This window comes from Oryzias latipes, chromosome 11, assembly GCF_053564925.1.
Source record: "Oryzias latipes strain Hd-rR chromosome 11, Olatipes_Hd-rR_3.1".
In the NCBI taxonomy this organism is placed as follows: domain Eukaryota; kingdom Metazoa; phylum Chordata; class Actinopteri; order Beloniformes; family Adrianichthyidae; genus Oryzias; species Oryzias latipes.
In genome coordinates this window covers 19,204,688-19,218,784 of record NC_136247.1, presented here as the reverse complement: position 1 = coordinate 19,218,784, position 14,097 = coordinate 19,204,688, and the positions used below count along the sequence as shown (strand labels likewise).

The 14,097-nt window shown below is 41.9% G+C and overlaps 1 protein-coding gene across 1 annotated transcript; it reads left to right on the top strand.

Moving 5' to 3' along the window:
• The first annotated feature begins 23 nt into the window (after window positions 1–23).
• On the top strand, window positions 24–14,063 carry casd1 (CAS1 domain sialic acid O acetyltransferase 1). Its single transcript, XM_011480833.4, has 19 exons — window positions 24–163; window positions 238–475; window positions 1,947–2,043; window positions 2,446–2,566; window positions 3,019–3,063; window positions 3,156–3,218; window positions 3,304–3,348; window positions 3,456–3,579; window positions 7,816–8,030; window positions 8,139–8,558; window positions 8,727–8,816; window positions 8,899–9,018; window positions 9,117–9,273; window positions 9,352–9,431; window positions 10,480–10,581; window positions 10,653–10,793; window positions 10,941–11,018; window positions 11,804–11,896; window positions 12,046–14,063. Exons 2-19 carry the CDS (start codon window positions 247–249, stop codon window positions 12,313–12,315), a joined length of 2,490 nt encoding a protein of 829 aa, XP_011479135.1. The 5' UTR covers window positions 24–163; window positions 238–246; the 3' UTR covers window positions 12,316–14,063.
• The last annotated feature ends 34 nt before the right edge of the window (window positions 14,064–14,097 follow it).

The window sequence follows — 14,097 nt, the reverse complement described above, 5'->3', positions numbered from 1 at the left end:
CAGCGATCTGCTTAGTTTTTATGCTCCACCCGCGTTTACAAGGTACTGTGCACTTTGCCTAGGTTGCGGCATCATAATTACTGAACAACCTTGGGTTTATGAAGAAACCGGCGCTCTCAAAACCGAGATACTTTTTGAATGCTTTTAAAACTAAGTTTTAAGGGTGAGTAATTCAGGCGTGCAGTCAGTTAAATTTCCATTATTATGTATTGATGTATCCCTCCACCCTCCTGCAAGTTTGGGGCGATGGGGGCTCCAGAGGAGGCGTCGCTCGAAGCGCAGCAGACAGAAGGCGCGCCGCAGCCGGACCACACAACTGCCTGTTGTCATGGAGCAGCAAAGATGGCGATCCTGGCCTATAGCCTGGGCAAACGCGAAATAAACCAACATTTCACCATAAAAAATGCCAAACTGATATCGTTTGTGCTCGTTATTTTGCTGCTGGTGTTTCACGGAGCTTTGCGGCATTATGACGGTGAGTGTTCTTCCGTTATGTCAGCTGAGGGTTGACGTTGCTACACAAGCTAAAGGTTGCTAGCACGCCGTGTTTTATTTTTATTTTTTTGTAGGCTCCTCCTGACTTTATTGTTTTTGTACTTGACCACTCCTAAAATGCAATGCACAGAAATGTTATAGTCTGGGGTTAAAGTTGTATATCAATAACAGCCAGGTAAACTAAGCAGGGGGAATGCAGACAGCCATGTCTGGCTCGGCACGTATGGCTAGCGGAACCAAGCTAACCCTGCTAATAATAGCTGTGTTTACATGCTAGCACAATAAATGCTTTATTACTCTGTGGCAGATGTCTGGTTAAACTGAACCTCCAGCAATGATGTCTGTCATACATATTATTGATTATAAGATACAATAAACTTTTGCTTTAGTGTTGCGTAATCATAATCGCTCTCGTGGCTTGTTGTTTTGCCTTGTGTTGCTAGGCAAAGTTAGCAGCTGTGTGCATCCAGAAAATTATTAGACTTGAAATAGGATAATGTGCCCAAATCAGAGAATAATATAGTTTTATTATATATTATATAACTCTTTGATTCAGAAAGTGTTTAATAAGCAATTTTAAGAAATGTATAATTTGAATAGTCTGATTAACTGAGAAAAGATTGTTTTATCAAGACGTGAAGAGCTGAATCCAGTGTGGCTCCTTTGACAAGACCATTAACTCTATGTAGCCACAAGTCTGGGTGTCCCTGTGCCGGTCCCCAGCCCGGACCCGGATACAATACAGGAAGAGCATCTGGCGGAAACATCTCTGCCAAACCACATGTGCCAATCAGTGAAAGTTGACCGCTGAAAGATGAATAACAGCATTTGTTTTAGCAAGGGACTAAAATATCTTTTGATGCCAAAAGGCTAATCTCTCAATACATATATATATATATATATATATATATATATATATATATATATATATATATATATATATATATATATATATATATATATATATATATATATATATTTGGATTTTGGGCTCAAATGTTTAGATTTCTGTGTGTTTTTTATGTTGTTTTTCTCCCTTAAAGTGCATAAATACTGTTGAATTATTTTGTGGACAACAGTTGAATGCTCCACCTAAAAGTAGCAACATCATCAGCAACCAACAAAGAATGTGATAAGCATGAGAGGCATAGATATACACAGAGGATCTTCTTTGTTTGGTAAGGGGAGCTTCTGACAGCCCAGTTGCTACCAGCCTGCACAAACGCCAGCCAGTTGCAGATGGCTCCTTTCATGATGGACACATAAAAAGCCAACCGTTAAGCTTTAGCTAAACCGCTGATGGTTTTAGTTTTGGTCTCAGTCAGTACTGTGCATTGAAGAAGTCTTTGGCATTGGTCGACTGGAGGAAGGGTTTTTGTCGTTTTGCACGGAAACGTGAGTCAGAGTCTTTTGTTTGGACCTACAGTTTGCCTCTGTGTGTCTCCCTCCAGGCGGAGACTCATGTGAATGGCTGCTGTCCACAGGACGGTACTTGGGAGAGAATGTATGGCAGCCTTATGGCTGTATGATGCACAAATACAAAAGCACGTGAGTCACACTGCTTCATGTTCAGGGTCATGTTACTTGATAGATAGTCAAGGTTTACTCTAGTTTAGTTTAGCTTAAGAAACCATATTTTACATCTGTATTCCCATCACTAGTGGAGTTATCATTTGTATATTTTGAGAACAAAATGGAAACTTGATTCAAAACTCAGTAGACGTTGTGTAAAATATTTTTGAGCTTATGAAAGATTAAACTTGATTTTCCTGTTTAAATAAGTTTTTAAACCTTTTCCAACATAATAGATCTCACTTGTATTGGTCAGTTACACCTGAGTACATAATAGAAAATCTATAAATTGATGTAATCACTTTTTTTACCTTAAGTAGACAGGCATTATAATCTGTTGTTCTTCATTAATTGAAGACTTGTTCTTTTGATTTTCAGTGAAGCCAAAACATGCCTTGCAGAGAAACGGGTGGCCTTTGTCGGTGACTCACGGATAAGACAGCTGTTTTACTCCTTTGTCAAAGTGATTGAACCGGATAGAAGAGAAGATGGAAACAAGGTAGAAATGTTTTTTTTTTTTTTTGACTGTCAACCTATCTTTCATTTTTGTACATCTGTTTATATATTTTCCAACCTGGTTTAACAAAATCCCCTTCAAAGCTTCAACCTACAAAAAACGAAAAGGCAGCTCTACATACATCAGATGTGATTTGAAAACAAAAAATTTAGATTTTAAGGACTCTGTTCAGGTTTAATGGATGTTTTATGAGCCGTTTCCAAATCACTCTAGACAAATGATATTATTTGTAATTTTTTTTCTGTTGAGGCGGGTTTTCTTATTGTCCTCTCCATGGCTGTGTTTTACTGGTTCAGTACACTGAAAACCTGTCATTCTAATCTGAATACTAAAATCTGGTGATGTGTAGCAGATTTGAACTGACAGGGGGCATCAGAGGAACGTCTTTCTCATCTCTAACTGCTTTTCTCTGTTTTTACTTGTCATTTTGGAAGCACGAAGACATTTCCTTTGAGGAGGCGAAGTCATCGGTTAAAGTGGTGAGTTATCTCTGACTTTACCGTTCCATTCCATGTCTTTCTCTACAAAATATATACTCTGGTGGAGTTGAAACAAAACCTTTTTTGTCTAGGACTTTCTGTGGTATCCAGAGGCAAATAACTCAATGAAGGAACGCTTGGTTTCCTGGATACAGGTGAGTCTAGAGTCATATTTGCTGTGAAAGCATCTTGTATGTAGTAAGCCTAAACAACAGGGAAATCTTCTCCTGTGTGTTGCAGGAAGGTTCAGCAAAGCCAGACGTGGTCATCCTGGGAGCTGCTACCGTAAGCCGTTTGCTCTGCGGTGTCAGCTCATTTTGGTGCTGGACAAGTGCAAGGTGTTTGCTAGATTGCGTCAGTCCTAATCTTGCCTGTTTATCCGTTTCCAACAGTGGTCCATCAAGCTGCATGGTGGCAGCAGTGAGACCTTGCAGCAGTATAAAGTCAATCTGACAGCCATTGCTGTGCATCTGGAGAGGCTGGCTGAGCATGGCGAAGTCTACTGGATTCTGCAAGGTGATGGCACCTGCTATGTCCATGTTAAAGATATCATTTAAGCATTTTGCCAAGTGACGAGAACATTTGACCAGTTTAAATCTTCTTAAATTTGTCTGAGGGGTTTGCCTTTGAGAGCAGACAAAGACACCTGAAATTTTTAAAGTCTCACGCCGATCTTCTTTTCATCTATTGTAAAAGCGTTCCCCTGTGGTCTTTTCATTATTATTATGCCATTTTTAGACTAAATTTTAAAAAGTGTTGTTTTCTAGGACATCGTTTCTGGAAAATAGTCCTGGATGAGATCGTTGGTGTGGAGCAGTCCCACCCTCCTCCCTTTTGCCGAGAGGTCTTTTACACGCTCTCTCCTGCTAGCTCAAAGCCCCTCACAACCCCTACCTACTGATGCAACCAAAATGGCGAGCAATATCTTAGCTATCCAGCCGCACAGTTTTGAACAAGGTGTCAGCTCAAACGAGGAAAACAAAGACGTTCATGGATCTATTTGTCTAAAAGTGGATGCATCAGAATGGAGCGGAGCAGGGAGCTTGTGACCCGCCCAGGGCTCCAGACTGCGAGCAATTGGTCCCATTTTGCGACCAAAATTTGAGAGTGTGCGACTGAATTTTACATCCAGTCGCACATGTGCGACCAGTAAATTTGCATCCCCCACCCTCCGTATTTTTTATACATCAAACGTGGAAGGGGCATGTCAATGATCGATGAAATAATTAATGAGACGCAAGCCACACGGACGCAGGCAGACACACTCGCGCACATACTCATGAAACGCGAGCACGTACACTCGCGTGATGCCTGTGTGTGAGGCGGCCACTGCGTGTGAGAAGAATAGGGAAAGCCACTGTGAGTGGCTAAAATGCGTGTAGGGGGCGGGGCCTAGAGATAATCGAGTGCGCGTAAACATCTGTGGGAAGGAAACGGAGACAAATATCACAACCTGATATGTGAGTCTGAGCTATGGGTAAGCGAACTATTGATTCGTTCTTCCGACCTGCAGCTAGTGTACCAGTGCCAGAGTGTACAGCAGGGGTCTCAAACTCGCGGCCGCAGGCTATTTGCGGCCCCCAAGATGATATTTTGCGGTCCCCGCCTTAATATGAAGGTTTAATGTTACTGCAGCCCGCCAGTTTGTATGAATGACACTTTTTCATCGTCGTGCACGGAGCTGACCAACCAATCACAGTGGGGTATATGACTCTTGGGGGCGTGACAATGACAGGGTTTGAAAGCAGGAAACCTGACAGCCCCCTCCCTCCCCGGGCCACATTAAGAAGTTCCTTACTTTCGTTTAGAAACGTATTTATTCGCTCGTAATTTTCTAAATACATGCAGTCCGTGCTGAACTTTTCTCTGGGCCGCACAGACCCGGAGGAAGGTTTAGGTTTTGGTTACGGCGGCGCATCAAACGGGTTACGGCAGCACACCGCTCCCGTCCCGCGGGAGTCGGGTCAGCTGAGGAGAATAAATGTCCCACACCTACATGCGTAACAGCTAACGGGGCTTGTACTTTAAACACGTGCGGGCAAAAACATTAGTTTTAGACACACTGAAAATACGTGGGGAAAATGCAACGATAGACGTGTTTGAGAGGAACCGGCGGCTCGCCTGGATCGTTGGGGAGACCAGGCGGGGGGGGGGGGGGGGGCTGTGAGATGAAAGCGAATCTGCAGCAAGACTGAAGGAGAACAGTTGGAGTTGTCCTTAACATTCAATTTAGTTTTAATATTATTCTCCCCCTTAGTATGATCTGTGTTATTATATATTTTATGATTATTTTAATGTTTTGTGATGTATGTAGCCTTTTTTAATGAATTGGTATTTGAAATTATTTTAATTAATCACTCGACTACAAAAACCATCAGGACACATGTCCCATAATGCATTGTTTTGTAGTCTCTTGTTTCCAGCTGTGTCCGGGTAGGTTTGCCCCTTGCTCCCATCCCTTTCTCGCGATATTTTTGTGATGATTGACAGTTGATGTTGGAGCAAAAACAAAAATATACGTCACACACCAGGTGATCTGCGCAGCGTTGAGTTCACCTGGGTGATCTCAAACACGCTTATTGTGCATCTTGGCTGCACCTATTTGGTGTCACAAAGATAAATTTCCATCAGTTTTCTTTACTTATTTGTACTGTCATGACAGCGATGGTGCTGTCAGTTTACTTCCTTGTTGCATCTTCAAAAGTGCAGAATAAAATGTGACACTGAATTTAAAAACAGCACATTGTAATTTCTGCATCTATTATTAAAGTATTTATTAGTAATACAGTGGAAATTAGTAGATTTGGTTAGCATGTTGATTTACGGTATGCGCCCCTAAATTTTCTGGTTGCGCCCCTAAATTTTTCAGTTAGGGGCCACTGTGCTCCTAGTGAAAAAAGTTAGTCTGGAGCCCTGGACCCGCCCAGCGTATTTTCTGTCAAAAATAATCTCTTTTTCAAGCAGCAATTTTTCCATCTGCTCTGATTTCCAACAATTTGAGTACAGAAATACTCAGACGTGCAGTTTTAAGCTTAATTTGATGAATTTATGTCCTCCATCGTCAAAAAGTGTCACAAAAACATGTTAAGAAAACACCAAAACCCATGGTTTTCATCAGAGTGGATCTTTCAGGAAATGCAGGAAAATGCTCTCTTGCTCCCTTACCACACCATTTTCTTTGCGGAGATCATTCCCAACACCTATCTATTTAAGCCTATACTGGAGTTTAAAATGAAGGCTGTTTTTGTACCTCTTGATTAAAATGTACAGCACTCACGCTTCACACTGGCTTTGGTTCACGATGGTGTTTTTGTCTGCTGAAGGGAGTCCATGTGAAGCACAGCAGGGTAGGCACATCAAAGTTCAGTTGTTTGCTTGCACCTCAATTCAGGTGAGCTTTTACACCACTGCCAATCCTGACATGGACCAAACTAGGGTTGTGCCGATGGACGATATCATCGTCCATCGTGATGGGTGACTGACATCCCGATGGAGAGACCACCATCGTGATGCCACGCCCCCGCCACGTTGCGTGTCGACACCATAAGCCGCGGTTACATGTACAAAATATCTTGATGGGATCAATGGTCGGATTAGAATCCAATCGTGTACATGGTCCCAGAAAAATGTTTTCAGAATATAAAAACTTTCACTAAGGTCACACTTTCCGTCGGAATAAATCATTCGCACATGCGCAGTAGGGTTTGAAAACCGGAAGGATATAAATTCCGCCTAGCGGCTTTTTTTTTCAAACTTTATTGAATGTAACAATTCAATACAAAACAATGTTAAACAGCGCCGAGCGGCTATATACATTGACATGTCAGCTCGGTAAAATACGAGATGATCTTCTAAACGTGCTTTTAATAATGTTACGGTTATTATGAAACACCTGTTCGCTCATCATTTGAATTTTAATCCGTGTGGTCAGTGCTTTTTCTGAACGGAGCCAGGATTAGCAGTATGCTAACACGGGCTAACAACAATAGCTTTGGGTGGTGCTGCATGCTGGCTGCACGTAAACATGTAAGAATAACATCAGCCTTTATTTAGTCGGGACACGACTGGAAACACAAATCCGCGTGATTGTTTGAATGTTTTCTAAGGACTGAGCGACATTTCTGCTTTGAAGCTCACACCGCTGTGTGTCTGCTGACGATCCGAGCTGTGCTCAGACACACACTTTTAGACCCGGTTCTGAGTTCGGTTGCTTGTACCCCTAGAGCTGCGGGACGGATCGCAGTCTTAAATCTCCCACACATAGCGCTCATGTAACAAAGCACCCCCCCCCCCCTTCCCCTCAAACGCAAAGCTGTAAGTCCGCGCTCCGCCGGTCCACTTCACTAGTGAAGTGCGGGAGCGGACTACTTCTTTTCTATTTTGTTTGTTACTTTTTTGTTAAAGTCACTTCCCTCAGTTTATACTGGATCATCGCGGATTAGTCATTAGTTGGGAAATAAAATGAAGAAAGCAAAAAAACGAATAGCAGTTATATAAGAACGAAAAATGTAAAAATACCCCCCCCCCCCGACGATGTCATCGTCCATCCCGATGGTTGACAGCAAACATCGTCAACGGCCAATTTAAGGGACATCGCCCAACCCTAGACCAAACAGCTCAGTGTCAACCGGTTTATCAGGTTTTATTTGAATCTTGAGTATTTTTTCGGACGACACAGTGTCTCAGAAAAATGCTCACCTTTTCAACCAAACCTTGTTTTGTCTGCGTTCTTCACGTTTGTCAATCCTGCAGATCCAGTCAACGAGGAGGCGTTGAGTGAGAACAGGAAGATGATCACCAATCAACAGCTGGAGCTTTACAATGATGTGGCAGTGAGCGTGCTCAATGGCAGCAAACATGATGGTAGATCTGGAGTCAAGCTGGTGGCAGCCTCCCGGCAGGCTGCGTTAGAAACCATCACCCAATCAGAGGATGGCTTGCACTTGCCTGAAAGCACCAGGAAAGTGGTAAGACGGATTTCATCTCAGGTTATGAGAAGGGCGATTGGGAGAAAATTGTATTACATGTTGAGTCTGTACTGTTGGGTGGATCTCACGTTGTCCGTCTCCCCTCAGGGAGCCATGCTGCTCATGAACTCTGCGTGCAACAAGCTGCTGAGACCCATTGACGGCTCCTGCTGCCAGACATTACCGCCGCTGAATCTCCTCCAAAAACTCACAGCCTGCTTCTTCCTGGGCTCAGCTGTGGTCTTTGCTGTCCTCCACGTCCTCGGCAACAACCGCCATCGCCGGCCCGTTCCCACCGATGTGGAGAGCCTGGAGGAGAAGAAGCCAGCAAGCGCCGCCGTCCCTCTGGGGCAGAAGGCGCCCTTTCAGGCCCTCTGCAGGATGGGAATCATCATGGGCTACTTTTACCTCTGTGACCGAGCAGATGTGTTCATGAAAGAACACAAGTTCTACACACATTCAGCTTTCTTCATTCCTCTCTTCTACATCTTTGTGCTGGGAATATTCTACAGCGAGAACAGTAAGGAGGTAAGTTGGACCAGAACAAAGACCTTGTTTCTTTTCTTTTTTTGTCATAGTTTATGTGCATGCATGTTGCTGCAACTGCAAACACAAGCAGAAATGTGCAAAATGTCTTTGTATGTAAACACACCTAGTGACTAGAAAGACCTCAATGATCTTTAAATGTCCTCACAGACCAAACTGCTGAACAGAGAGCAGACGGATGAGTGGAAGGGCTGGATGCAGCTGGTCATCCTCATCTATCACATATCTGGAGCCAGCGCTGTGAGTCTGGAAACTTGCCTCCACACTGTCTTTCCTACTGCAAGCATCTGAGAAGCTGACCAATCGTGCGTCCGTCTGTCAGTTCATTCCAGTGTACATGCATGTGCGGGTGCTGGTGGCAGCTTACCTGTTTCAGACAGGTTATGGACATTTTTCCTTCTTCTGGCTGAAAGGAGACTTTGGGCTCAACAGAGTGTGCCAAGTAAGTTTACAGCCAGTTGTGTTTGAGTGTTTTGCTTCAGAGCGCCACTTCCTCTTCAGGTGGTCGTTGAACGGTGGAATTGTCTTGTACCTTCACAGGTGTTGTTCCGTCTGAACTTCCTGGTGTTGGTGCTGTGTGTTGTGATGGACAGGCCGTATCAGTTCTATTACTTTGTTCCCCTGGTGACCTTCTGGTTCGTCATCATCTACGGCACAATGGCAGTGTGGCCTCAGATCCTTCAAAAGAAAGCCAACAGTAGGTTTCGAACGGCAAATGATTCGGTGCTTCACAGTTCTTTCTGATGGACTGAACAGAGCAACTCTCTCTGCACAGGTAACAGGATGTGGCACCTCGCAGTTCTGGCCAAGCTGCTCGGTCTCCTGGTCTTTATCTGTCTTTTTTCTTTCTCACAGGTGGGTGATTTGAAACTGTAATAAATCAGTAACAAAGCAACTATATTATTGACTTTTAAATGGCTTGTATTTTGGAAGGCAAAATTAACCCTGTAAAGCCCACTCCATCAAAGAATTGACAGACGATTCAAATTTTTGGAAAGAAGATGTTTAACCCTTTTGACAAAATCCACAAAGAAATAGCAGTATCATTTTTATGAGATATCGATAACATCAATTATGATACAGTGAGGGTTTTGGTAAGTTGTTGCTCAAAACAATGTTAGTTTAAGATGCAAAAATATTGACACGAGTGTTCAGGGGGAAAAAATGCCTTGGTTTTGAGATTGAGTATTAGGCCCACCATTTTTCATATATATATATATATATTTCCATATATATATACACACACACACACACACATACAGTTCATTTAGACTCCTGTGTATAACGTCAAAAAATGATGGAAAAAAGTTATAAATTGTGTCAAATTTTTACTATAATAATATTGCAAAATATGAAAAAATGTCAATACAATTAGGAAAATAAATTCAGACAATTTACAAGAAGTACATTGTAAATTTGTGATTTAAAATCCTAAATTTCAAAGAAAAAAAGTCATGCTCTGAAAAAAAAAGTTGTAATTTTATTAAAAAAAATAAAGTTACATTTACAAAAACATTTTTTCTTATATGGTGGCCTTAAAACTCTGTTGTATTCTTTCAACACAAAAAGTAGACATTTAAAAAGAACGACTAATAAGTATGATTTATTCTCACCATAAAGACGTGAAAGTTAGCTAAATTTTTGCCAGCAAAAAGGACTTGGAAATGTCATATAAGCAGCCATTTTGAAATGAGCAGGAAAAGTCCTTCTACTACCCCTAGTGGAAGGATGATGAACTACAGGGCAGAAAACATGGATAAAGTTATCAACAATGGCTTTTTAAGGGACGTTTTGATCTAGGGGCTCATGAGCTAGGGGCCTCAGAAATCAAATGGGATATAAATGGTTAAATGCTTCCATTTTCTTTTACATTTCTTAACTCTGTCTTCTTCCTTGACTGCAGGAATTTTTTGAGAGCGTTTTCTCCGTGTGGCCGGTCTCCAAGCTCTTTGAGCTGGATGGGAGTGTCCACGAGTGGTGGTTCCGATGGAAACTGGACAGATTTGTAGGTCTCACCCCACAGCTAACGCCCTGCTCTGGTTTCTGGTGTTTTAACTGGACATGTTTGCTCTTCAGGCAGTGATTCACGGCATGCTGTTTGCCTTCATCTACCTGCTGCTGCAGAAGTGTCAGGTTCTGTCAGAGAGCAAAGGAGAGCCGCTCCTCCCTCCCAAGATCTCCAACCTGCTCCTCTCCCTCTCCATTTTCTCCTTCGTTGTAAGATATCCAGATTATGTTTCTCAGAACATTTTAGACATCTGTAAATATGTGTTGCAAGATTATGGAAAATTCTGCTATGTCTACAACCTTTCAGTGTTTTAATTGAAAATGTTAACTTCATTTTTCTTGTCATCATCATTCTAGACCTACTCAATATGGGCGAGCAACTGCAAGACCAAAACTGAGTGCAATGAGATGCATCCTTACATTTCTGTAGTCCAGGTACAATTTTATTCTGTCCTGATGAGTCTGAGCATCATCCGTCTTTCCATGTTTAGCATCCTGCAAAACGTTCTCTGTTCTTTACATCTTTACATCTCATTTGACTGTCAGTTTTCTTCAGTTTTTTTGGTCACATTTAGAGAAAACCTTCTGGAGCAAACAACTCTTATATTTTATAATAAAAGAAATAGGCAACAGAGTTGAATGATGCAGATCTCACCCCACTCCGATCATCTTTTGATCTATTTTAAAAGTGTTCTCAGTGGTTTTTGTCATTAGGATTATGCTGCTTTTAGGTCAAATGAAAAAACCTATGTCGTTTTCTAGGACCTAATTTCTGCAAAGCGGCAGGAGTTCGTTAGAAATTCACCTTTGAGTTGTTGGCGCTATCAATTCAACCCTTTGCAGTTACTGAGAGCTCTCTGTTTACACATTCTCGGTAGCTTACAGCCCCTCACACTGCCAACCTAACTTTACCGGCTGAGCACCATTGGAGCTATCCGGCCGTAAGGTTTTGATCCAGGTTCCAGCTCAGATGAGGAAATCAAAGACGGATCTATTCGTGTTCAAGTGGATTCATCAGAATTCAGCGGAGCAGGAAGCTCCGCCCAGCTTTTTGTCTACGTCACAAATCCAATTTTTTTTTCATCAGATATACAATCTTAGGCTTAATTTTCCTTAATTTCTGTCCTCCAGCACCAGAAAAATGCGTGTTAAAATGCCAAAAACACATTTTCATTGGAGTAGTCCTTTAAGAAACATTGTTCTGTCTTTTGTGTTGGCAGATATTGGCCTTCATTCTCATCAGGAACATTCCCGGCTACGCCCGCTCTGTGTACAGCTCCTTCTTTGCTTGGTTTGGAAAGATCTCCTTAGAGGTAAAACCGACTGAACTGATGAAAACACTAAAAAATAAGAAAAACCTAAAACAAGCAAATGTGCAAAACTACAGATGTGAAGAGTGACATTCAAGGGAAAGTCAAAATATTAATTCCAGTTCTAACTTCATTTTTTTTCTTGTTTCCAGCTTTTTATCTGCCAATATCACATCTGGCTGGCAGCTGACACTAAGGGGGTTTTGGTTCTCATCCCAGGAAACCCTTCACTCAACATCATAGTCAGCACCTTCATCTTTGTCTGTGTAGCTCATGAGGTGTCCCTCATCACCAACGACCTGGCCCAGGTGGTCATCCCTAAAGACGGCATGGCCCTGCTTAGGAGGCTGGGGTTCCTAGGTCTCCTCAGTCTGACTGCATTGCTGCTGACCAGAGGGAACCAGCTCACACCTGGAGCCTGATCAACACCTCGCCATCATCCCGCCCGGACTGAACGTGAGGTACAGATGCAGGCCGGACTCTGCTCTGAGGTTTAGGGGATTGATATTCTCTCATAAGTTCTCTGATTCTGTTTGAAGATTTTTTTGGGGACTTTGGTGATACAAAAACACTGAAATTGAAAAAGAATTTAGGAAAAGCCTTAAAAAAAAGGAGGGAAATCTACAAGAGACGATGAAAGGAAAACAAAAATACTCTGAACTGTTTACATGACTACTTCTGGAGGAAGAGGCCGTCTTGTTTCAAGACATTTCTGTCAGCCCGGACCAAGGCTTTTTTGTTGTTGTTGTTGTTTTTTTCTGACTTCAGTCACGTGGCATTCCTGTTGACTCCTGTCTGGCGAGGATTTCTCTCCGTCCACTTCGCAGCAGCTAAACGCCATAACCAGCATATTCAGACATCTGTTCTTTTTCAGCAGCTGCCTGAATCTGCTGTCTTCTCATCAGTACTATTGTGTGAAATACGAACCAATGACTTCAAAACAAATAGCAAAGTGCAATGGCTGCAAGTGGTGCGTCCTTTTTAAAAAGGTAAGCCTCACAGAAAGAATGTGGTCATCTGCTGTAGCTTGTGTGGCATGTACAGTATTTAATGATTTAAATTAAACATATATTTTATAGGGGAGGGGGTTTTTTGTACTTTGCGCCTACGACTGCTGTTTGTGAAAAAAGTACCGCAAAAAGGTAATTTTGTACCCATCCTTGCCACAGACATGGTTGAGCGTTTTAGCCGACTGTCGCCATAGTGGCTGAGTTTCCTCGATGTATGCTTATTGGTACGATTTAGTTACAGGTTTGTGTTGTACAGTATTTTTATTTTTTTAAGTTTAAATGAAAACCCCGCCTCAGCACTGGCTCCAAAAACACCACTATAGAAGCAGCGGTTTCGCCTTCCAACAATCATAACTTGAGACTGAGCGGTTGATCCAGGAGGAATTTTTCTAAACATACGTGACGCCCCTTTCATGTAGAAGAAGCGTCTTGAGTTTCCACTCATCCACGTTTGGACACATCAGGGCCACAGTGACATTAAATAAAAAAACCTGCTAATGCACTGACTGAGCTAGGAAGACACATTACTGTTGGTTTGATCTATAAAACATTATTTTGTTGCCTGCGTTTCTTCACCTGTGTATGTTTAAACAAAGAGCACTTTTATTATTTTCTCCCTCCACTTTGATTCTAAAGTTGTAAATACTTAAAGCACTTTGACACATTTTTTATTGGAGATTTGGTTCATTTGTGCAGAAAAAAGAAAAGAAAAGTGGTGATAAATCAGAGCTGTGTGTTATTTTTGTCCCTGGGTTGTAAAGAAAAAACAAATAGAGGTACCAAATGATTTTGATGTGACTTTGTTTTTATAAAAGCAAAAAAAAAAAAGGTTTTGTTACTGGATCCGCAGGTATTTTTTATTTTTTTTTTTTGAGTTACAGACTGAAACATTAAAACCTGCGAGTTGTGAATCCCATCCTGTCGGTACAAACAAGGACTTCTTTCTGGTTCCTGGCCTGCTTTTTGGTGAACATCTTACAGGCCGTTGTCTCGGGTCTTAAATGATCTAATCATCTAAAAGTGACGGGTATTTATAAGTGTTGGAAAAACTAAACTTGTAAAATAATTTTTTGGTGATGTCTTACAGTGTGAAATGTACCCATATTTATAAATGCCTTTATTCTATTGTACCTCAAGTAAAACAGAATCTGAAAATGTGATTTCTTTGCTTGATTTACGACAAAAAAAGTAGAT

Coding starts and splice junctions, on each gene's coding strand:
- casd1 (XM_011480833.4), top strand. CDS start 247: ATGGGGGCTCCAGAGGAGGCGTCGCTCGAAGCGCAGCAGACAGAAGGC. Junction 3,349..3,455: donor TCATCCTGGGAGCTGCTACC/GTAAGCCGTTTG, acceptor CGTTTCCAACAG/TGGTCCATCAAGCTGCATGG. Junction 10,794..10,940: donor TCTCCATTTTCTCCTTCGTT/GTAAGATATCCA, acceptor TCATCATTCTAG/ACCTACTCAATATGGGCGAG.